Source organism: Scleropages formosus, chromosome 3 (assembly GCF_900964775.1).
Source record: "Scleropages formosus chromosome 3, fSclFor1.1, whole genome shotgun sequence".
NCBI classification, from domain to species: Eukaryota; Metazoa; Chordata; class Actinopteri; order Osteoglossiformes; family Osteoglossidae; genus Scleropages; species Scleropages formosus.
Window position 1 is genome coordinate 27,487,776 of NC_041808.1, and position 22,319 is coordinate 27,510,094.

The 22,319-nt window shown below is 40.8% G+C and overlaps 2 protein-coding genes across 2 annotated transcripts in view; both read left to right on the forward strand.

Moving 5' to 3' along the window:
* The window catches only part of snx25 (sorting nexin 25), a 38,283-nt gene extending 21,943 nt beyond the window's left edge, over positions 1–16,340 (forward strand). Inside the window, exons 6-19 of the mRNA XM_018738374.2 lie at positions 352–422; positions 1,358–1,548; positions 2,614–2,745; positions 3,586–3,861; positions 4,822–4,986; positions 5,650–5,781; positions 7,815–7,952; positions 8,435–8,548; positions 9,350–9,511; positions 11,197–11,314; positions 13,327–13,393; positions 14,386–14,567; positions 14,685–14,785; positions 15,866–16,340. Coding sequence (XP_018593890.2) covers positions 352–422; positions 1,358–1,548; positions 2,614–2,745; positions 3,586–3,861; positions 4,822–4,986; positions 5,650–5,781; positions 7,815–7,952; positions 8,435–8,548; positions 9,350–9,511; positions 11,197–11,314; positions 13,327–13,393; positions 14,386–14,567; positions 14,685–14,785; positions 15,866–15,931 — 1,915 coding nt within the window. The 3' untranslated portion in view covers positions 15,932–16,340. The remainder of the gene's footprint in view (positions 1–351; positions 423–1,357; positions 1,549–2,613; positions 2,746–3,585; positions 3,862–4,821; positions 4,987–5,649; positions 5,782–7,814; positions 7,953–8,434; positions 8,549–9,349; positions 9,512–11,196; positions 11,315–13,326; positions 13,394–14,385; positions 14,568–14,684; positions 14,786–15,865) is intronic.
* Positions 16,341–18,801: 2,461 nt separating this feature from the next.
* On the forward strand, positions 18,802–22,289 carry cfap96 (cilia and flagella associated protein 96). The gene is made up of 7 exons (XM_018738595.1): positions 18,802–18,869; positions 19,160–19,313; positions 20,501–20,720; positions 21,138–21,275; positions 21,365–21,440; positions 21,555–21,734; positions 22,109–22,289. Exons 2-7 carry the CDS (start codon positions 19,217–19,219, stop codon positions 22,283–22,285), a joined length of 888 nt encoding a protein of 295 aa, XP_018594111.1. The 5' UTR covers positions 18,802–18,869; positions 19,160–19,216; the 3' UTR covers positions 22,286–22,289.
* The last annotated feature ends 30 nt before the right edge of the window (positions 22,290–22,319 follow it).

Consider the following 22,319-nt stretch of genomic DNA (forward strand, 5'->3'; position numbering starts at 1 on the left):
AAAATCCAAAGAGAAAGAAGCTGGACTCTGATTTCCCTGTGTGATAAAGGTATCCAGGGTAACACAGGCTTTTTAGGGCTCACTCTCTACACTACAGCTATGCCATTTTTAGAGACAGATAACATTATCTGCACTATTTGGTAGCTGTCACTTAAAAAAACAAAGCATGATTATTCAACAATAATTGAAATTTTAAATGGGTATTAAATATTAATTGTTATGCTTAGGCACTCCAGCTGGTACAGTTAAATTGTAGGACTACTTGCACATCATTTGAATATTGGAATATGAGGAAACTGTATTATGTCTGAAAACTTGTCCACATGACAGGTTCTGACTGTTTCGCCACAGGTACCAGATTGTTGTTGAGATCATACAAGCGACCACCATCAGCAGCCTTCCCCAGCTGAAAAAGCAGAAAGGTAGTCAGTCCTGCTTCACATCTCTTTATTTGACTGAAAATTAGTGGTAAACAGATGTGTGTAGAGACAATCGACTCGTTTCAGTGCCGTGAGCCACGTAGAGCCCTAGTGAAATGAACACCACTCGAGTTTAACTGCAGTGCAAAAGCTGTTAGTTAAATTCAAAATAGGTACTGTTGTCAACAGCAACATTGAGTATTTTATTATTGCAGTTCGCCTATGCATGACTGAACCTCGGGTGCTGGACATTGGGATGAACTAAACAGCCCAGTGCATTATAATAATATTTTCCTAATATATTTCCCATAATTAAAAAAGGGAACAGTGGAAGACTAATTTAAGAAATTATTTTGATAAATGAAGTGATTTACTGTATTTGTCTAAATCATTAAATAACAAATTATTATGAATGCAGATTTGGTAAGGAAATGTTGTAAACACCATACAATATAACTTAAAGAATATTGGCTGTTCATGTGTCTATTTTGTTATATTGTCATTTGCTTTGTTAAAATGAAAATAAATTTTATAACCTTGTGCAGTATTATAAGATTATTATTACTATGTTACTTGTACTATACTACTACTGTTACTAGAATCACACATATGATATGTTGGAATGACCAACAAGTCACATGACCAGACCCACTCTCCCTCCATTTGTTTCGTCATGTGAAAGTAAACTGTATTATAATTCATCATCCAATAATTAAAAAAAATATTTATTGTTTAAACGTTTGTATGCTGTTATTCTTACTTTCATATTCCTTTCTTGCAGTAGTAGTGAAGGATTACCTGTAATCTCCAGAGTATTTGTGCACATGTGGAACATGGAGTGTTTGGTTTTGTCTGTGGACTTAAAGAGTGATCCTTACAGCATGTGAACATCAGACCTGAGATGTGCCCGTGCTTTCGGTCTTTCGGTGTCTCTGCAGACAGCAAGGGGAAGGAAACAGCGGCTATGAAGGCGGACCTGCTGAGGGCACGCAACATGAAGCGCTACATCAACCAGCTCACAGTGGCCAAGAAGCAGTGCGAGAAGCGGATCCGTTTGCTGGGGGGGCCCAACTATGACCAACAGGAGGACGGGGCTGCTGAGGATGGCGAGGGACCACAGAACCAGAAGGTAGGGGTTTCCCATGAAGATACACTGGGTTACAGGGGTTAAAGGGTTTCCATAAAGAGACACTGGAGCTATGGGGGTTGGGGTTCAGGAGTTACAGAATATGAATAATTAAAAAGACATGCAGGTTGGACTCCGATGACATAAATCCAAATGCGAGGGAGTTTCTCTCTTCACACGCCACAGCTTTGCCCCAGGCTGCTGTCTGCTTGGTTGTTCTTGTCACAGAGAAAGAGCCACATGGTCTTGAGTCGTAGCATTTCTTCATGTTCTTCTAAATCGGTCTGTCTGGACGCCTCAGGGTACGAGTTCTGTTTTTCATTGAGCCATACAGTGAAAGTCAATATATTGTCCTTTTTGTAGATAACTCCTAGAACCATTTAAAAAAAGAAAAAGATTTGTGACCCTGATTTGCTTATATTGGGTCAAATTGAGGTGGGGCAATTTGGCAGTCCAGTCTCCTATTATGTTGTTCTGTTACCATGTTCTTCCACCCAAGACTGCGTGATAATTGAAAGGCACAAAAGAAGCATCTTAAAAGTAACAGTGGTAACCACAGGATGGTTACATGTTTACATTTATTGTAGTTCACATGTTTCCGCAAAGTGACTTATACTGTTAAGCTCCATACAATCCATTTCTGCAGCAGAATATTTTTTACTGTGTCAGTTCAGGGTAAGTACCTAACTCAAGGGTACTATAGCAGGAAGTGGGATTCGAACCTCAGTCCTTCAAGTACGAAGCATCAGCTCTAACCGTTAACACTCCAAGACGGCTGCTTATGCTATTAAGTGTTTTATTTGAGCAATTGGCTTCAGATAAACTGTATTACTTCATATCCTCACTGGTGCAATTCAGGTATTGTCAAACTCGGGACTACTGTGTCACCTGCTACTCCGTCTCGTCAGAGACTCCATGCAAGAGATGTAGCCTCTGTTAAGTCAGCTGCTAAGCAGAATTATGTCTATGTTTTTATTTCAGTAGCAGAGCATAAGAGTTTGTGTTGTCTTGCTTTCCTACATAGTTAAGCTGTCATGTCTGAGATGTGCCTTGTTCTGCATGTTTCAGATCCTCCAGTTTGAGGAGATCATGTCGAACCCAGCCCTCCGGGAACACTTTCGCGTGTACATGGAAAGAGTGGATAAGAGAGCGCTCATCAGCTTCTGGGAACTAGTGGAGATGCTGAAGAGTGCCAGCAAGGTCATATTTCAGGCTGAACTTTCAGTGCTTCGGGTGTTGTGAAGATACTCTGTGGTGTGTCTGAAGTGGATTCGGATATTCAGTCAACATGTCTTGTCAGCTCTTCTGCTTGTAGTTCTTGCAGATGTAGGACACTGGTGCAGTCCTTTGTCCAGGTATTGCCCAGGTGTACCCAAACTTTTGACTGCACTGTATGTGCCATAGTGGATGTATAAGCATAGCTGTTACTAGGGGGTAGCTGCAATCTATACTACATATTAGTATTGAGGACTGCAGGATTCTGGTGTAGAAGGATTTATCAATTTTAGATTTTAGTTTTATATATTTTATACAGTATTATACACTGTTTATAGTTTGGTCAATATATCGTCGACATGAAGTACTGTATTCCGTTTAGAACTCTGAGGACCACTTTAGAGACTCCAGCTGGGGTGGAGGAGTGGGCCCAGATAGTTTATTGCAAAACTTGTATGAATTATGCAGATTAAATGTCAATATTCTACCGACAAGAAGTTAATCCCTTCAGTCATCCACGTATTCTGTTTATAGAGGGAACGTGAGGTTCCTGTTATTTTTAGTTGTACTTATTAATTCAGTCTGTGCACTTTCTCCTCTACGTGTGAAGGCGCTCTGAGCCTGGCTTCAGGTTAAGATGCTACATATATGCATAAATGTTTTGGACCCAGATGAAGGTTTACAGTTCTGTGAATGTGTAGCTGGGGGTGATTATATAATGGACCAGTGTGGTAACAGGCATGGAACTGAATGGAATGTTTTCTGCATCAACTGAGAAGATCCTCAGGGCAACATGCAATGGACACAGTGTTGTTTTCTATGCAGAGTGAAGTGCCTCAGCTGGTGGGTGAGATCTACCAGAACTACTTTGTGGAGAGCCGAGAGATCCCAGTGGAGAAGGCCTTGTACAAGGAGATCCAGCAGACGCTGGTGGGAAACAAGGGCACCGACGTGTTCCTCAAGATCCAGGCAGGCGTTTACGAGACAATGAAGGAGCGCTACTACCCATCCTTCCTGGTGAGCGACCTGTACGAGCGGCTGGTGAAGCGGGAGGAGCAGCGGTCCAGCTCACAGTCCAGCAGTGAGGACAAGGATGAAATGGTGAGTTTGAGGAGCTGGACAAGGGGCAATTTATATGTAAAATTGGACAATGCTTTGTCACTTTTAACACAAGGGTGAACAGGGAAATGTAGGTAGCACGGACAACATGGGGCTGCTGCCCTGCATTCGAATGGACCCAGGTTCAGCTAAAACGGTCATTTTGTAGTTCCCTTGGTCGAGGTACTCATCCCGAGTTGATAGAGTAACCATACACACTACTATGTAAATGAGTAACTCATTGTAATAAGTCAACTTTCAGAATAGAATGAGCTAAATATATAAGCAGATAAATATGATATGATAAACGTGGTCATTTCAAATATGGTGGTTTGACAAACCTATTGGTGGCACTGCTCCTGGCAGTAAGTGGTGCAGTGGTAAGAACTGCCACCTTGCACTCAAAGGACCTGGGTCCCGCCACCTCCTCTAGTACCACTGAATTCCTCCAGTAGAAATTACCCAGCTGTGTAAACGGGGAAGCCATTGTAAGTAGCTTAACATTATACGCAACTTTAGAGAAACACATCAGCTAAATGAGTGATTAAATACGGCATTCACCCTTTTGTTTATTTGGCATATACCATGTTCACATATAGAATGAAAAAGCAAAATTGTCTCGTTTTCTGGTTTTGAGAACGAATTGTGACTCTATCCTAAAAGCACTTTTGAAATTTAATTTACATATGATTTCCAATTACTATGGATGTATAGCTTTGCAAGAGAGTGTGCACTAAGTAATGTTGGATATAACTGAAATTGACCATGAGGAATATGACGACAGTAAAAAGAAAAGGCACTTTGCTACTTCTGCCAAGCATTCTTCGGCTGGATATAAGTCAAGCAGCTGGACAGCAGGAAACGTTACTCATTGCTGATCTGAGCTGCAGTGAAGAAGGAGCTGTAGGGTGGTGGTGGAGGAATAATGGGTGTCCAGATATCCACCCCTGCTCCTCTCTTCAGTGCCAGGCTATCGAGACTGGGGAGGACGTGCTGGATGAGGGGAGCAAGGGCATCAACGAACAGGCCAGCTACGCTGCCAACAAGCTGGGGCAGCTCTATGAAAAGCTGGAGTACAAGCGCCAGGCTCTGGGCTCCATCCAGAATGCACCCAAGCCTGACAAGAAAGTGAGTCATACTGCCTGGTGATCATGCATGAGCATAGCATGTCTTTGGGTTTGTATGTGTAGCTTGACACCGTTTTTAAGCAGATCTCGCAACCAAATGGGAGATTCGTCCCAAAAAATAGGCAAAATTGGAATGATGGTTCACAGTATTGGGATTAACCTTAGTTGGCTTTGAATTGGAGGTTGTAAAGATGACGATTTTCTTTTCTTTTAATTTTCACTCATTTAAACAAGTTTTTTTTTTTTTTTTTTTTTTTTTTTTTTAAATATAGTCTGACGTTAATAAAAAGTAATAAAATATGTGTTGCCCTGCACTGTAGTGGGGGTTCAGAGGGGATGTACCCTGTCTTACACCATACCCTTCCAGGATACAGCAGACTACCACTACCCTGCAGTGGGCAAGCAATTTTTGATAGTGACTGGGTGGAAGTATTACAGAGTATATTTCTTCATTTATTATAGCTTTGTCTGAGGTTTTTATCGAACCTAATCTTTTAAAAAATGGAGGGACGTGTATTATCCTATTTTTATTGATTGTGACAGTGGTAACAGTGACTTTGGAGTTATGGGCAAATAGAGTTGCAAAGAGACTTCCAGTTCCATTTGGGTTTGGAAACTGAGGGCCAAGTGTAACATGATGACTCTTTCTGCTTAATCGCTGCAGATTGTTTCCAAGCTGAAGGAGGAGATCGGCACCATGGAGAAAGAGCACAGCGACCTGCAGCTGCACATCCGTCGTACGGACTGGTGGTGTGAGAACCTGGGCATGTGGAGGGCCCTGATCAGCGGGGCTGAGGTCTGTGATCATTAAATGTAACACTTTTTCTACTCCATTTATTACTTTACATTTATGTAGAGTACCAGTCAAAAGTTTGAGTACACCTAGGCAACCTGGCAATACCTGTATGGGACAAATTGGACAGAAGAGTGAAAGGAAAGTAGTACCCAAGTGTCCAACATCTGTGGGAACTCTGCAAAAAAATAAAAAAGAACTATGAAGACATGTCATTTAGTCCCCTTTTCAAAGTTTTTTTTTTTTTTTTTTTTTTTTTTTTTTTTTTTAAAGCAAATTTTTTTAAGCCACCTGCTTTGCAATCCTTGAACTGGGTGGTGGTGTATACTAGTCCTGTGTCTAGGGTATCGCTGTTGGTGATGTCTGAGGATGGCTTGTGGACTCTCTGCCGCATGTTTTCTGTGAGGAGCAAATCATAGCACATTTGGAAAACAGCCCTCTGCAGCTGTTAGGTTTTGGCTGCGTTTTTCCATTTTCACAAGCAGTCGTCATGGCAGCCGCAAAGCTTCGGAAGTGCCGACAGGCTAATTCATCCTGATGGGACTGTACAGAACAGACCGGGTGCCCTCATCTCAGCAGGGGCGCAAGTCTGACTGATGGCCTTTATGCATCTCCAGAAAGCCAGTGATTCAAGAAGTAACAAGTCTGAAGGAGGCACAATGGCACCATTAGATTTTATCGAGGAACAGCAACAATGCTTTCGAAGGCTGATGGGTGCTCAGTGCTTAAAAATCTCCAGGGTGAAAGATGAGTTTAGCGTCATCGAATTGCAGTGTCATCGGTGTGGGATTCTGTGGTTTATTTCCTCTACTTCATGAAACAGGTCAAAACACTTTAATGATGACAGCATGTGGCATAGTGGCTATAGTTCTCACTTTCCACCTGAAAGACACGGGATCAAATCCCACTTCCTCCTTATTTACATATACAGACATGCATAACTGAACAATGGGGATACGTTCTGAGAAATGTCGTTAGGCGATTTCGTCGTCGTGCGAACTTATACAAGCCTGGATGGTATAGCCTTGATGCAGTCAAGAGACGCGGTAAACGAGATTTCTGACACTGCTGCTGACGTAACGCAGCATACTGTTTCACCGTCAACTTTCTTTTCTATAAGTAGAAAGAGTACACTCTAAAATAATAAGTACAGTTTAGTCAATACCAGTAACAAGTGTTTATTATCAAGTATTATGTACTGTATATAATTGTCTGTGCTATACTTTTATACGACTGGAAGCGCAGTAGGCTCGTTTATACCAGCACTACCACGAACACGTAACACGTTGCGCTATAACATCACAACAGCTATGACACTGCTAGTCGGTAAGAATTTTTCAACTCCATTTTCATCCTTTGGGGCCACCGTCATATATGCGGTCAGTCGTTAAGCGAAGCGTCGTCAAGCAGCGCATGACACTATATAGGGTCTTCCGAATGTAGTATAAGGTATCATTTTAAATGTAACTTGATCTGTTGTAACATAGTTTACACCACTAGCAGGTGGTATTGTGTTTAAAGCTGCATCTTGCAGTTGAAGGACTTGGGTTAAAATCCCAGATGCTGCTGTAGTACCTTTGAAGGTAATTTCCCTGCTTTAAAAAGTACCCTGCTGTATAAATGGGTGAATAATTGTAATTATCTTAACATTATAAGTTTCTTTTGGAGATGATTGTCAGTTAGCTAAATAAATTATGTAATAAAGAATGTCTTGTAGCTGCTTTCTCAGAGTTACACAGTATTCGTTTTGAAGGAATTGCATTTGAATTTACTGGGCAACAATCACTCCTCAGTAAATAAATGTCTGTAACACAGCCGGATGAAATGTAGTGCGGTCACATAAAAGGTGCCCAGGTAGACTCTGCCAGAGATCATGGAGATAGACTCAGCTGACCAGTTCACCATTCCACTATCAGGATGATCCAAGGAGTGGTTAAGGTGAATAAGAAAACCAGTTTACAGTACTTGAGGGTTGGTTCAGGGCTCATGCACACAGGTGAACATATGGGTTGTGCCTATGCTCTCTTCCTGATTAGGCTGTGGAGGAGAACGGGGAACAGATGGCATTTTATTCGGTGTCCGTGAGCCTGCAGGATTCAGGTGATGCCAAAAGCCGCTGGACAGTCACCAGGAAGCTGCTGGAGTTCCAAGCGCTCCACCGAAAACTATCAGAGGTACTGGTTGGAAGGTGGCTACTGATTGCATATGCAGTGCTCTGAAAAAATATTTAATGCTCAAAAACCTGAAAATGGCTGTAGCTCAGCAGCATTCTGCAAGGAGGAGAAGGTCGAATTCCTTTAAAGCCAGTCAGCAGTTTCTGGAAACATTTAGTTGCAGTCATCACAGCTAAAGGTGCAACCAGTTATTGACTATGAAGAGCCCATTATCTTTTCACATGTGTTATTGCACATCTCATTATCTTCCACACATAAAAACAATACTGTTGTATTTTTTTTTTTCTTTCCAAGGCTGAATTTATATACGAAAGAAATCGATTGAAAGATCTGGTGAAACTTAAAAAGGGGGGGAGGTTAGAAAGAGGGGAAATACTTATTCACTACACTTTAGACAGTTTTCCATGCCTCTCTTTTCCATTCTGTCATGTAGTAATTTAAAGAGCCACGGAAGTGTAGTCACCATCACCCTCTCTCTGCAGTGTTTCCCATCCTTGAAGAAAATCCAGTTGCCCTCTCCTAGCAAACTGCCGTTCAAATCAATGGACCAAAAATTCCTGGACAAGTCGAAAACCCAACTCAACACATTCTTGCAGGTCAGACTCTGCAGCAGGAGATAAACGTTACTTGAAAGTGTGGTGCAGATCCATTTAAATGTGACCATTTTAAATGTATATTAATTTAAACTGCTGTAAAACTGTGTCGCCCAAACGCTCACAATTTGACACAATATGTATTGATGCTCAGTATGGGAAACGTTAAGGTAGTGCTCATTATGCACTCACTTTTGTTTATATTATATATTAAATATTTTATTTTTCAGTCAAATATAAAATAACATTTTTAATTTGCCTAATGTAGCTCAATTTGTTATCTTGCCTTTTCCCATATCAGGTTTAGTTCAACAGTTTTTGACAGTCCGTTCAAAGCACGGTCCACATTGCTCGTCTCCTGATGACCACATGTAAAGTAGTGTCCGCTATATAAAGTCTTAAAGTGAAATCAGTAGAAATGACAGTAGAGCAGTAGAAAGGACTTTAATCTGGGGTAGCCAGTGGTATAGTGGATCATCTTGCAATTGTAGATTCTAGTCCCACATCCTGCTGTAGTACCCTTGAGCAGGGTACTTACCCTGAACTGATAGTGTAAAAATTATCCTGATCTATGAATAGGTAAATCATTGTAAGTAGCTTGGTATATACACCTGACATTGCAAGTTGTTTTAGAGAAATTAATAAATATCAAATGATTGTCACTGTATCATCTGATATGGGGAAACATTCTCCTCTGCTTTGGTGGTGTTCCGTGATGCTGTTCCTGGGGCTTGTTATCATGGTAAGGTGTGTGGATCAGGAGTGCACGTGTGGCAATTGTGCGCCCTTGTGTCGCCTACCCAGAAAATGTTGACAGACGAGCGCATGTGCCAGAGCGAGGCCCTGTATGCTTTCCTGAGCCCCTCACCCGAGCATCTCAAGGTCATGGACATCCAGAAGAAGTCCTCATTTTCCTTGGCTTCCTTCCTGGAGAGGCTGCCTGGGGACTTCTTCTCACACCAGGAGGTGGGTCTGCAGAAGAGGGAGAAAAAGTGTGTTTATACATGTTGGAGCAGCACGTCGGTACAGCGAGTAGCGCCACTGTCTCACGGCGCCTGGGTGGAGCGAGAGGACGTGAGTTCGATCCCTGCTCGGTGTGTGTGGAGTTTGCATGTTCTCCCCGTGTCTGCGTGGGTTTTCTCCGGGTGCTCTGGTTTCCTCCCACAGTCCAAAGACATGCTGTTCAGATTCCCCCGTAGTGTGTGAGTGACACAGAGAGAGTGTTTTTCACTGATGGATGGACGAGTGATCCATTGTAAGTAGTGTATCTAGCAGTGTAAATCACCTTGGTGAATAAGGTGTGTGGGCTCATAACACAACGTAGAGTTTGTTGGAAGTTGCTTTGGAGAAAAGTGTCTGCTAAATAAATAAATGTAAACTAGAACTTCACAGTGCTTTTAACAGCTGCGCTTAATCAGTAATAAGGTTCTTAAGTAGCACCTGAAAAATCCTACCGATTTTCTCAGTGGACATGTCATCCTCTCTTACTGTCACTTTCTTGCTGCTTTTGAAAAGCAGGTAGTGATCCATATTAACTTATAATTCGGAGCAAAGCCGACGTTGGATGAAGCCACTGATGGATTACGCGCGGTTTCAATTCGTTGACATCCAAGTTGTTCCAAGAATACCACAAAACGAAAAAAACTGTGTCAAAAAAATAAGATGGCAATAAACTATAAATGAAGCATATTTTCAGTATTTTACATTTTGAGCAAAAAATGGTTTGTAAACATAGTTAATTCATTTGTTTTTTATTTTTAAAACAAAAAAAAACGATTTGAGCGTTTGCAGACCCAAAAACAACCTACCAAATCATACCGAATGTCACATCAAACCTGAAATAACACTACCATATCGTAAAAGGGTATCGATATATCGATAGGCTGTTTGGCTTTTCTGATACCGTAGGACACATCTTGCTTACGGATGCACGCCGCCTCTATAACGGCTCGCCAAAACAATCGCTGAATGCTATTTTCGCTTTTCGCCTTTTTGCCGTAAAAGCAAAAATCCTCTTTGGATTTCTTTCGGGGAACAAAAACGGATACTAATGCAGGTCTTTCGTGAAAGCAAAGTGGCGTAACGCGAACTTTCGAAAAACGGAGAATACCTTTATAGATAAGCAGCGGATACGCTTTCAAGGTAAAATTCTCAACCCAAACGGGTATATTTTGAGGGTGACTGTACATGTTTTTGTGTTCATTACGTATGATTTGTTTCTCTTTACTGTAAATATTTTTGGATTTTTTTTTTTTCCCCAGGTGCACTGTGAATAAAATCTCTGGAGGCCAGTGGCACAGCTGTCATTGTCTTACCCAGTTTCCACCAACAACTCAGCGTTTTCACACATACGCAGGGCCTTACGCACTTCCACACAAGACCTGAGGCACACCCAGTGAGCCTCTAGGAGATGCAAGGGTACGAGTGCAGTGCGTTTCTGCCAAAAATGGGTTACAACAGCCGATGTGCTAGAAGTTTTACGTGAATATACCGGTCTGTTGTGTGACAGTGGTCCAGTTGCAGCAGGATCTGGCGAGAACGTGATCACAGTGCTTGAAGTGCTCGTGAACTGGCAGATTTCTCTGGCTGACTCCCCAACAGATGCGGGATTTTGGAAGGTAAACTAAACGAATCCTCACTGATGTTCGCAGGAGGATGCAGATGACGACAGCGACTTCTCCGACTATGGGGATGAGGCGGACGGGAAGAAGGATGCACTGGCCGAGCCGTTCTTCATGCTCGTCGGAGAGATCTTTGAGCTCCGTGGCAGTAAGGGCACTACACTCGGCTAACGCGAGTGTGTGTGTGTGTGTGTGTGTGTGTGTGTGTGTGTGTGTGTGTGTGTGTGTGTGAGAGAGAGAGAGAGATCTTTGAGCTTTTTGCCAGTAAATCCACTGCAATCAGCTGATGGGTGAGTGTGTGTGAGAGGTTCTTGGCAGTAAGTTCACTACACTAATGAACATGTGTGTATGTGTTTGATAGAAAGTCTGCTTTTAAAAAAAAAAAAAAAAAAAAAAAGGATGGATGGATGAGGACAAAGTCTGCAGTGTACTTCAATTTTGTCCTTTCATCAGTTATTGGAAATTTTTTGTAAAAGCCTTCACTTTATTAACAAAGCTCCTCTATTCTAATGTGTGTAAATCCCGGGTCCAGTGGGGTGTTTTCATCTAAACAGGAGTCATAAGTTCCCTGTTCTGCCGAACAGACAAAACAGGGTTTCTTGCTTTAATCCTTTGGCTTCATCTATTTAAGTAAAAGGCATAGCAGCGATTTTCCGAAACGGTACAGACAAGAAGAAATGTCTGGCTCGGAATATCACACACGATCCAGATGGAAGAACTTGCATCCCGCTGCTTTCATCCTGAGCTTTTGCCCCATAAAATGAACAATTAGGAAAATATAGCACTTAGAGGGGAAATCGCAACATTTAGTCTGTCGCTTTTTTGAGGTGACTGTCCGTCAGCAAAGTTCACCGTTTCCTCAGTTTCTCCAAAACACTTGAAATGCTGCTTACCTGAAGAACAATTCTGATTTTAACTGAACTAGCGATCTCAATTGTTTTAATTATTTTAACTTGATTTTTACTGATATTGGTGATGGAGTCTGACTTTCCTTTTATAGTTGTCTTTTTCCAAATGATGTGCCATTATTTCAGTGTCATGGTAGCCTTGGTTTGAAAATGGGCCAGGATAATGTGTTTTATTGGTTATAGAAAATTTTGGTTTGAAAGGTATTTTTATTTCAAGCGCTGAAGGTCACTTAAGTAACTGTAAAAATTTCAGTGGCGTGAATGTTCAGACAAGTACTGTTCCTCTTCATAGCACATGGTGCTCTATGGACATGAATATATTCATTTATTGTAATATCTGTGCATCTGTAGCCTGCATTTGTAAATATTGCCGAATATCCTCCTTATTCCTTATGTTTGGGAAGAATGCTGATGGCGTGGTCATTAATGCACTCTGCCGGCACACCTACACCATCCACACAGGACTGCAGGTTCGGATTCAAAGGAGAGTTCAGACGTGCTTGGAAAATACTGAGCTTTGTCAATGGCTCGTGGTGCACGATATAAATTGCACTGGACAAAGGTGACTGAAAAGCAAAGATGGTCGGATGGTTGCAAATGTTGTTAATTCTGCGGACACGTCAGATTTATCCTATTTCACTGGCCTGAGCTTCCTGGCCAGACACCGCAGCTCACCAGAGGACAAAGTGCAGCTTCACCTTTTATAGAATATGAATTGCATCCGTTGCAGTGACCATTGCTGTACCTGTCAGTTCTCCTGTTTGTGTTCCATTATATGCATCAGCAAATTAATGCAGCCATCTGTGTGACAGGACACACTCACGCCTGAGGTTAAGCGCAATAAAGGAGCGTGCAAATTAACCGCAGGTTCTCTTTTAGGCATACACGTTGGGTTTATGCTTTATTTCAGTTCTCGTTATCTGTCTATTTAAGTGTCTCAGATTTCATGGATATTTTTATGATTTCTATGTTTTGTATGAATGATTTTTGCCTTTTTTGTAAACACTTCTTGTCCAAACATTGTGTGTGTTTTTTCGAGAGGTTTAAAGACCCCATCAGAATACAGAGTACTCTTTTATATATGGTTTTACATATCATTTAAAATGTTGTTGTAATTATAGTCGTATATTATATTTGTTTAGATTACGTTTATTACATATTTCATACTTGGCATTACAACAAGGTACTGTAAAAGTCCAGCAACAGGTAGCTCTGTTTTACTTCTCTAACTCAATTGCCCTTTCCCTTTCAGTGTTCAAATGGGTCCGAAAGACACTAATTGCACTAGTCCAAGTGACATTTGGGCGAACCATAAACAAGTAGGTATTGTGACTTCTGTGAGGTGTGTTTTTTTTTTTTTTTTTTTTTTTTTTTTTTTTTAAATCATCAACTGTCTCTATCGATTTTATCTATGTAACTGACCTATAATACGTTGTACTGTCGGCCTGTAGCTCACATGTGTACGCACATGTATGCGATCTGTAAAACATGCATATGGGATTCAGGAAGTCAGGCCAGGACAAAGTGACTAGGTGACAGGTGGCATAGTGGTTAGAATCACTGCTGTGTACTCAAATAACCCTGGTTTGAAAGCCACATCCTGCAGTCCTACCTTTGACAAAGGTAATTGGCATGAGTTGATACCCAGGAAAGACCTAGATGTGTTTTTCCAGCTTCTGATAAGCTTTTTTTTCCCCATTAAAGTATCTGGGTAATGTATTCTAATCAACAATGTGATGGTAATCTTTTTTCGTTCTAGAATGACTGGACTAATGGGCTTGAGGGGGTCTGCTCATGTAATTGACAAGTCATTCTAATCTGCCAGATATGATTTATTTGCATCACTCTGAAATTAACTTTTCATATTATTATATGAAAAGTATATGAAAAAATGTTTTTTTTTCTTTAAAAAAAAAAAAAAAAACATACATCCAAAGTGTATCTTTTTAAGTGGGTTTCATTTAAGCCAATGTTGTAGCACTAGGGAGAAAAATTATCTATGGTGTTAATGAGGAGGAGGAGCTGGTGCAAAGAATACGAGTCCTTCCAATTCTGCATTTACAAAAATAATTTTTATGATATGTATTGAGATGTGTATAGTATGTGTTTTTTAATTATTATTATTTAAAAATCCCTGAAAATGTTAAATATTGTGATGCATTAAGACTGTCCATTCATTCCAATATGTGACCACCTGAGGTCTGCTCGTGCTCAGGTGGACTGTGAGTGTACAGTTCTGCATTTGAAGCACTCAGTCTGGTTTAGTGATGCTTTCTTGCACCGGACCTCAAAGCTCGGTTACTGTTCGCAGGCAGATCCGAGACACTGTCAGCTGGATGTTCGGTGAACCGATGCTCGTGTATTACATCAACGTTTTCCGAGACGCCTTCTGGCCCAATGGGAAGCTGGCGCCACACAACAAGGTGCGGTCAGATGCGGAGCGCAGGGCAACCAAAGAGAAAGCTCAGCAGAAGCTGCTGGACAACATTCCTGGTGAGCCCGAGCCCCCATCGCTCTCAGTCCCTCCCTCCTACCTGGTGCATTCATTTTTCACGATTTTTCACAAACATTCAAGTGTTCTTTAGGACTTTTGGAAATGCTCTTTTCTAGATGCACTCCAGAACCTGGTGGGACAACAGAACGCCAGGTATGGGATCATCAAGATTTTCAATGCACTTCAGGAGGCCAGCGCCAACAAGCATCTCCTCTACGTAAGTTTTAGTTATTATACAGGAGTTCCATGGAACTTTTCACGAGGTCCACGACAGCCTTTGAATTATTTCATGGCATTTTGTGTGTTCTGCACTCTTTCTGTGATGAGGGATCCTTTGTGTGAGCTCTGCTGCGTGAATTTGGACCAAGTGTTACGGCATTCTTTGGAGCAATAAGTTTCCTTGTAAAATTTAATAGGAGCTCTTTTTCATTTTGTTGATTCTCATGGCACAGTCACATGGCTCTAGCTTGGTATTTAGCACTTATCCAGTACTGCCATCCAGTGGATCCAGCTTGAAGATGTACACTGGGTCCTCAGCTCATGAACACAACTGGGGAAGAAAGTTCCAGTTCTGTATGTGATTTGATTTATCGGTAATCCAAGATCGCTTTTACTACTACTAAGTCAAAAAGGTTTTTGTGGTCTCCTGTACCAGGGAAGCAGGGAGTAATTCAGGGTACACCCCTTCATCACAGGGTGCACCACTTTGTACACTTTTATTTTAGAATTCTTTAGTAGTAGTAGTAGTATACTACACTAAGATTAAAACTTTAACATTATTGAGAACAAATCTCAGTAACCTTCCATTCAGTGCTGCTGGCCTCAAATAAGCATGCGCAAAGGTTGTCAACTCTTCAGTCAATAACAGCTTAACTAATGTATGATTGTTTAAAAATCTTCAATATAGAAATAGTAAATGAAAATCAGCAGTGTTTCATTTGAACAGTTTGATTAACCTTAGGCTTCATTAAACCTAATTTAAAATCACTGTTAAATAATATATATATATATATATAAATATATAAATACCCTCTCTCTGTAAACCCCTACTGAATGCCAGTTGTTGACTGATTCTCCCCATACACATGTTCAGTGTTCCTCATTTTTTTATTCATCACCAGCACTCAGAAACACCAGACTCAAGTTGTAAACACTGTGGAAAGGAGTTGAATGAAGGCAGCCCTGCAAATTAAAATTGAAGCGAAAGCATTACTGGGTTATGAATCAATAGGCTGTTTGGATGTGATCAGTTTGAAATTTATGCCGTAAGCGTGACACATTGCTGGGTGCTTTTCAGGTGCTCATGGAAATGCTGCTGAAGGAGCTTTGCCCTGAGATGAGGGTGGAAACGGACCACACTTGACCAGTGACATGACTCTCATCCCCAAACACTAGGAAGAGGAGTACCTGTTATCCTGCAAAACTGTCATAGCCCAATGGGTTGTTATGTAACAGCAAAAGGAATGAACACTTTTACTCAGTTCTTTGATTTTGTTTTTCCTCACTGACACCACTATCTGAAGATACATGACAATACAGTACTGTAAAGAGCCTTTCAGGTTATTTTCAAATCCTCCCCCACCCCTCACCTCCCTGTCCGTTAGCTGGAAGATAACGAAGAGCCAGCTTAACTGCCAATATCAAGCGCAGGAAGCCAAGATCAGCTTTTCCGACCTTTTTGGTTATTTATTGTGAATAGTTGTGGAATGATAAGTGTTGTACATGTAAAGAAATGTCCACAGACAGTGTCTGAACATTGTTTCACTATTTTGTTGTGACCATTAAAAAAAGCTTTATTGTGCAATATATTATGAAAAGTTGACTATTTTATTGTTTATTAGGAACAAATTTTATTTTTACCAAATTCTACAGCATTTATAAACAATAAATTGCAAAACCATATAACTGTCTTGTTCAGTTTTATTTATGGGTATGGTCATCTAGTACCATTTGATGTGATGAAAGAAATCCATCCTGAGTTTTTGTTTCGGACCCAGGTTCAAATCCCACCTCCTGTTGTGCTACCCTTGAAATCAAGGTGCCTACCCTGAACTACTACAGTAAAAAAATACCCAAATATATAAATGAGGCAACCCCTGTAGGTTCCTTTGCAGAAAAGGGTAATCGAAATAAACGTAGATGAATGCATGTAAAGAAATAAGTTCAATAATAGAAGAAGATGGTGACATGTGGAAGCGTTTGCTTTCTCTAGATGAAAACTTGATTTCTTCAGAGGGAAAACACCAGCGCACATGTGTTAACAAGGATGAAATTCACCCTTTATCTTCCTGACAGCAAGTCCAGTAGAAGGTCTGGGAAATGGGTGAGAATGAGGGAGGAAGAGGTGTTGGAAAGGAGATGACTTATGTAGTAAAAGAAGAGTCCTTGCCCCTCCTAGTCATGCACATTGACGTCCACTGGGGATGGTCCTGAAAACCTCACATGCACTCCTGCTACACATGAGCCACCTCCTTACTCTATCCACATTGTCATTAGTCAGGGAGATTCCAACAATGTGCATTTTTATTATTCATCTTTTGTTAAGATAAGCCAGTATTTTAAGTCACTTGAAACTTTGCCCATAGGGGGGTGCGGTGGCGCAGTGGGTTGGATTGGGTCTGGGGTTCAAGTCCCGCTTGGGGTGCCTTGCGACAGACTGGCGTCCAGTCCTGGGTGTGTCCCCTCCCCCCCCAGCCTCATGCCCTGAGTTGCCAGGTTAGGCTCTGGTTCCCTGCGACCCTGAATGGGACAAGCGGTTCAGAAAGTGTGTGAAACTTCACCCAGTTATGCATTTGGATAATTTTTAAAAGTGTTTCAGATTACCCACTTTTCAACATAACGGCAGCAGGGCTCATTTTGGAACTGACAGTTTATAAATGACAGTTTAACCACTGCGTTGCCTGTGGCTGTTGGTGACAGAATGTGCTTCTTAGCTTTAAATTTCATAACCTACTATAGAAATTTTAGTTTTTAAATTATTCAAGCGTTCTGTTTAGGTTAATGAATGAATGAATGGTTTATTGATCCCAGTGGGGAAATTCTGTGACCAGCAACATACAATATACATCACATGTACACACATGCAGTACTGAAGAGGAGATAAGCAAGTTAGGTAAATGAACAAGGTAAATGTATTTACACAAGACAGGGCAGAGTGAATTAAGTGAGGTGGTGCCAGTAGGAATCATGCCCCCGCCCCCCACTTTGCAGAGCCTGAGCCTTGGTAGCATCTTGGAAAAGCCTCCACTGGAGCATCCTGTTGCTGAAAGAGATCCTGTGATAAATGGACCAAGGTGGTGTGCAGAGGATGGCAATCGTTGTCCATGATGGACCGGAGAGGAGCACCGATAGTCAACAGTTTAAATAACGTACCTAGGACATGATCCAGCAGATACTGTACATGTATTTCAAAGCATTTTGCAGAATTCTTTACCGAAAACAGCCTCGCTCAATACATGTTATTTTTTCTGTTTTACTAAAGTTGCTCAAACTCAAAGGCCATATTATTCATATTAAGGTTTTAGTGAATAGATTTTTCAAAGCAGAAACACGGAAAAAAGGATTTTCTCATCCAGATGTGGCTTCCCTGATAATCTATGCATTACGTACATTAAACTGTTTATAATCTATCTACCTGTGTTTTATACGTTTCTTCAGGTAATAGAAAATTAATTAATACATAATTCGATTTCATTAATTAAAAAACACCAAGTGATGTATTTATAGCTAACGCCAAGCTTATTTTAACCTACTTTATTTCCCTGGAGATCCTGAGCCCTTTCCCTGAGGTTACTGATCTTCATCTCCAAACGTTTTCAGAAAGATCGGAGAACAGGACACTTTCTGGGTGAGCGACGAGCGATGGGCGGGGCTATGAGCGATGGGCGGGGCGATAAGCGATGGGCGGGGCGATGGCGGCCCGTTCTGCGGCGAACCTTCTGCTCCCTGGTCGATTTCGCCCCGGCTGCGCTCCACCAGTGACAGCTCCAGAGTAGCGGGGACGGCTGGGGCTGCCGACCCCACACACGCCAAGTCCCCCGGTATCGCTTTCTTTGGATTACCAAATACTGAAATTTCATTCCTTTTAAAATTCCCTTCCATTGCAAATCCCAGACCCAAGACCATTGCAAAAACTGGAAATGGATCTGGCGAATCTGGAACTGTATGTAGATAGATTGTCCGTTCAACTCCGGAGCCTTTATCAAGTCGCACAGGGAGATCTCCAGGGTAACAGCTGTACACAAATCACAAAGGACACGCAATGATGTAGAGCATCATTTCGCTAATTGACAGGGGACTTGGTAAGTCCGTGCCATCAGCATTAATATTGTACTTATGTGAGTACAATCCAGTACCCTGATATATGTGCATAAATAAGTTACCTGTACCTTGTTTGGATTGTTTGTTTCCTTTTCCAATAAAGAGCGCAAATTGCAGAAGTTTACCAGAGTAATGTGCTGTTCCTATATAATATGAAAATTAACTGTAATTGAAGAGCTACACAGAAAATATATCTTATTACAAAGTGGATGAGGATTTAGATTTTATACTTTAAATGGCTATTTACTGTATTGCTTTATTCATTTTGCAGAACACATTGCTGTTAATTTTCTTCCTGCTACAAAGTGTGGTGCTGAAGTTCACAGCTATGCCTCAAGAAGGGAAGTCTGACATGGAGAGGATAGGGCTCTTCAAAGAGATGGGATACATCAGCACTGGGGACAAATATGTCCCTTTTGTTTACAGTACGTTCATTGACTCCTACTCTGAATTTGCCACTGATAAATTTGAGAACTGTACAAAAGAAAAAGTACCCGAGGTTATTTTGGCAGGATGATTTCCAGAAAATCTGGGAATGGTCTGATCCAATATACACTGGGCCCTCACCTTACGACCATAACTGGGACCAGGATTCTGATAATAAATGAAGTTGTTTAAATTCAAACCGCTATGTTATAGTCAATAAAAATGGAATAACACAGATTTTCCTCTATTCATTCACAGGCAAGGTTCTGAAAAACCCTCAGACAAATCTATAATGATTTTAAAGTTTCTTGTAGGACTTTATTTATTTATTACACATTCATCAACAGCTTGTCCAAAGCAGGATCACTGTTTCAAATCTGTGAAACACAGAGCATGAAGCAAGGAACACAATGGATAGGATGCCTATCTGTCACAGCATTCTTATTTATCATTTTTGGTTAATTTAAAATAACATGTGCACCATTCATCAACGTCTTTACAGAAGTTATCTTTAAAATCAAAAATAAAAGGCATAATAAAGACATAGGACCAATTTATGTAAAACTGTAAGGCTTTTAACGTTTTTGTAATTTTGTGTATGGAAATAGAAAATTCATAAATAAAAGTAACAAACGGTGAAGGACTATCTTATGAAGCCGTCAGCAGCTTTGGAGGGAAACAAGTCCAAAGGACATGAGTTCAGTCCCATCTTGAATGGCAGAAGGGACTCAGCAAATTTAAAATGCTTAAAAAGAAAAATTTCCATTAATTCCTATTTATCCCACAAACACGTACAACATTTGTGTTATCAGCACCAGCATTCACAAAATCCAAACCTGAGCTGTAAACACTTTAAGTGATTTGAATTTCTCCGATCCTACATTCCTACTCTGGGTGCATTTCACTGCAAACTAACTTCTGCATGTAGATATCAAAGTGATGTTTGCCTTGCAAAAAACAAATTTTTAAAAATGTTTAGCAAAGAAACTAGAATATACATAAATGCGAAATCGTTTGTACCTTTTAAAATTCCGTGACTTGAACATTCATAACTCAAAGACCCAGTTTAGTACTTTGATTTCTGTTACTTGCCATATGTGACATAAAAATGAAAATGCAATTTTTACTGTGATCCTGGAAAGTGGTTAACGTTACATTTCTGTTGTTTTTGGTCTGCATTTTTAAGGACCTTTCAATGAGTCTGCCTATAAAAACAAACAAATACTGAGCAGCGTACCAAAGAAAAAGTGCGGATTACAAGTGGGTTACTTTGAGTCTCAGTATAGAAGGATCTTTGAAGGGGAAGCATTCGCGGACCCTGGGAAACTTCGAAGGCAGTACAAAATGCAACAGGCCAAGCGTAATGTAGGGAAGGCCTTTCTACCAAGCAGTGGAGAACAGAGACCGTAAGAACATATTTTATTGTTTGCTGGAGGCAAGGGTACACACAATTAAATGTGATGTTAACTTGTCAGTAGTTCACAGGGTTATTAGGAAACCCTCATCTGTGTCCTTCAGTGGTGGATCAATGACCTTGTGTATGACAGACAAGTCCGCTTTTGAAAAGCAAAAGATTTCATTTTGGCTGCAACTTGGATTTAAATTCAGATCCATACAGTAATAAAGAGTATTGACTTTCAAGTCCCAAGTTTTTCAGCTACTGTCTCACAAGTCTAATTGACATTGTTTCAAAATGACTGTTGAATCAGTAATGAGCCCAGAGGGAATGATCTCAGATGAGGCTTGTAAAGGTCTAGTTAAACTTGAGTATGAACAAAATCCCAGGGATCTGAAGTGTTATAAAAGGTAGACTTGTGTTTAAGGTCTGGGGCTGGCAGTTACTATGGGACACTGAGCGGACCTGTCAAAGCCATGAGTGCATTGCAGATTGCTAGAAAACCCTACAAAGCACCAGGGAAGAATTTTGTAACAAACCCACCAAAAAAAGGAAGTGGATACGGGTATGTACACAATAAAAAAATATATACATATCATAACATGTTGATACGCTTTCAGGAGAACTTATGACGATTGTTTTTATGCTAATTAGGTATCCAAATGTCACTCTGTCGAAACTTGAATCTTATTCTGCTGACCCCTATGACAGAACAAGAGAGATTTTAAAGGTGAGAAAAATTTGAAATATTAATGTGATAAACTTTGTTATAAAAACCCCAAATTACCATCTGGACCAAGCTGGGTATCTGTTCGTAATTGGAAATGTTTGTCCGTTTTTCTAGAGAGAGATGCGAGCGCACAGGTCCTTGATGAAAGGACCTGCCTTCCATTTCAACCTTCATCCAATGGAGTATTTTGATAATAATCCATATAAGGCTGACAGGCCACTACCACCCATGAAAAACCCTGAAAAAATAAAGGCTTCTTTGGTTCCTTTCAGACCAAGCTCACCTGGAAAAAGGGTCGGTATAAATGTCTTACATAATGTACATAGCTATAGAGTTTGTTATTTGCATGTACACACATGCGGAAGCACATTCATTATTTGGCTGGTGCTTTTCTCTAAGGTAACTTAATGGTTTATCCATCAGCTGGGTACGTTTTATTGTATTGATTCAGGATAAGTGTCTTGATCAAGGGTACTACGGGGGGAGGTGGGATTCAAACATGGTTCCTTCAAATCCGAAGTTTGTAGCTTTAAAAAATATGCAGCCTGCTTCCTACAGAGTTCCATCATTAATGGACTTTTTACTGATGTCCCAGTGTCTGTGTAATTGTTGCAGAATTTGAATAATCAAAAATATTTTCACTTGCAATTGCTGTTGTCTCTTGGTAGATTGGAGGAATGAAGGCAGGAACATTTGAGGCGTACCCTTCCCACTCTGCTGACGCTTATGGCTTGAAAACATCAAGAGCTGCATCAGTGAAAAAGGACGGAAAGGTTTTCCATCCTTCCTCTGGGCCAAAGAGTATGCCAGTTAAGAGTATCCTTGATATGAATGTCCTCAGGTAACATTGCCAGCTCAACTTCAGGCATTTCTTTAGAA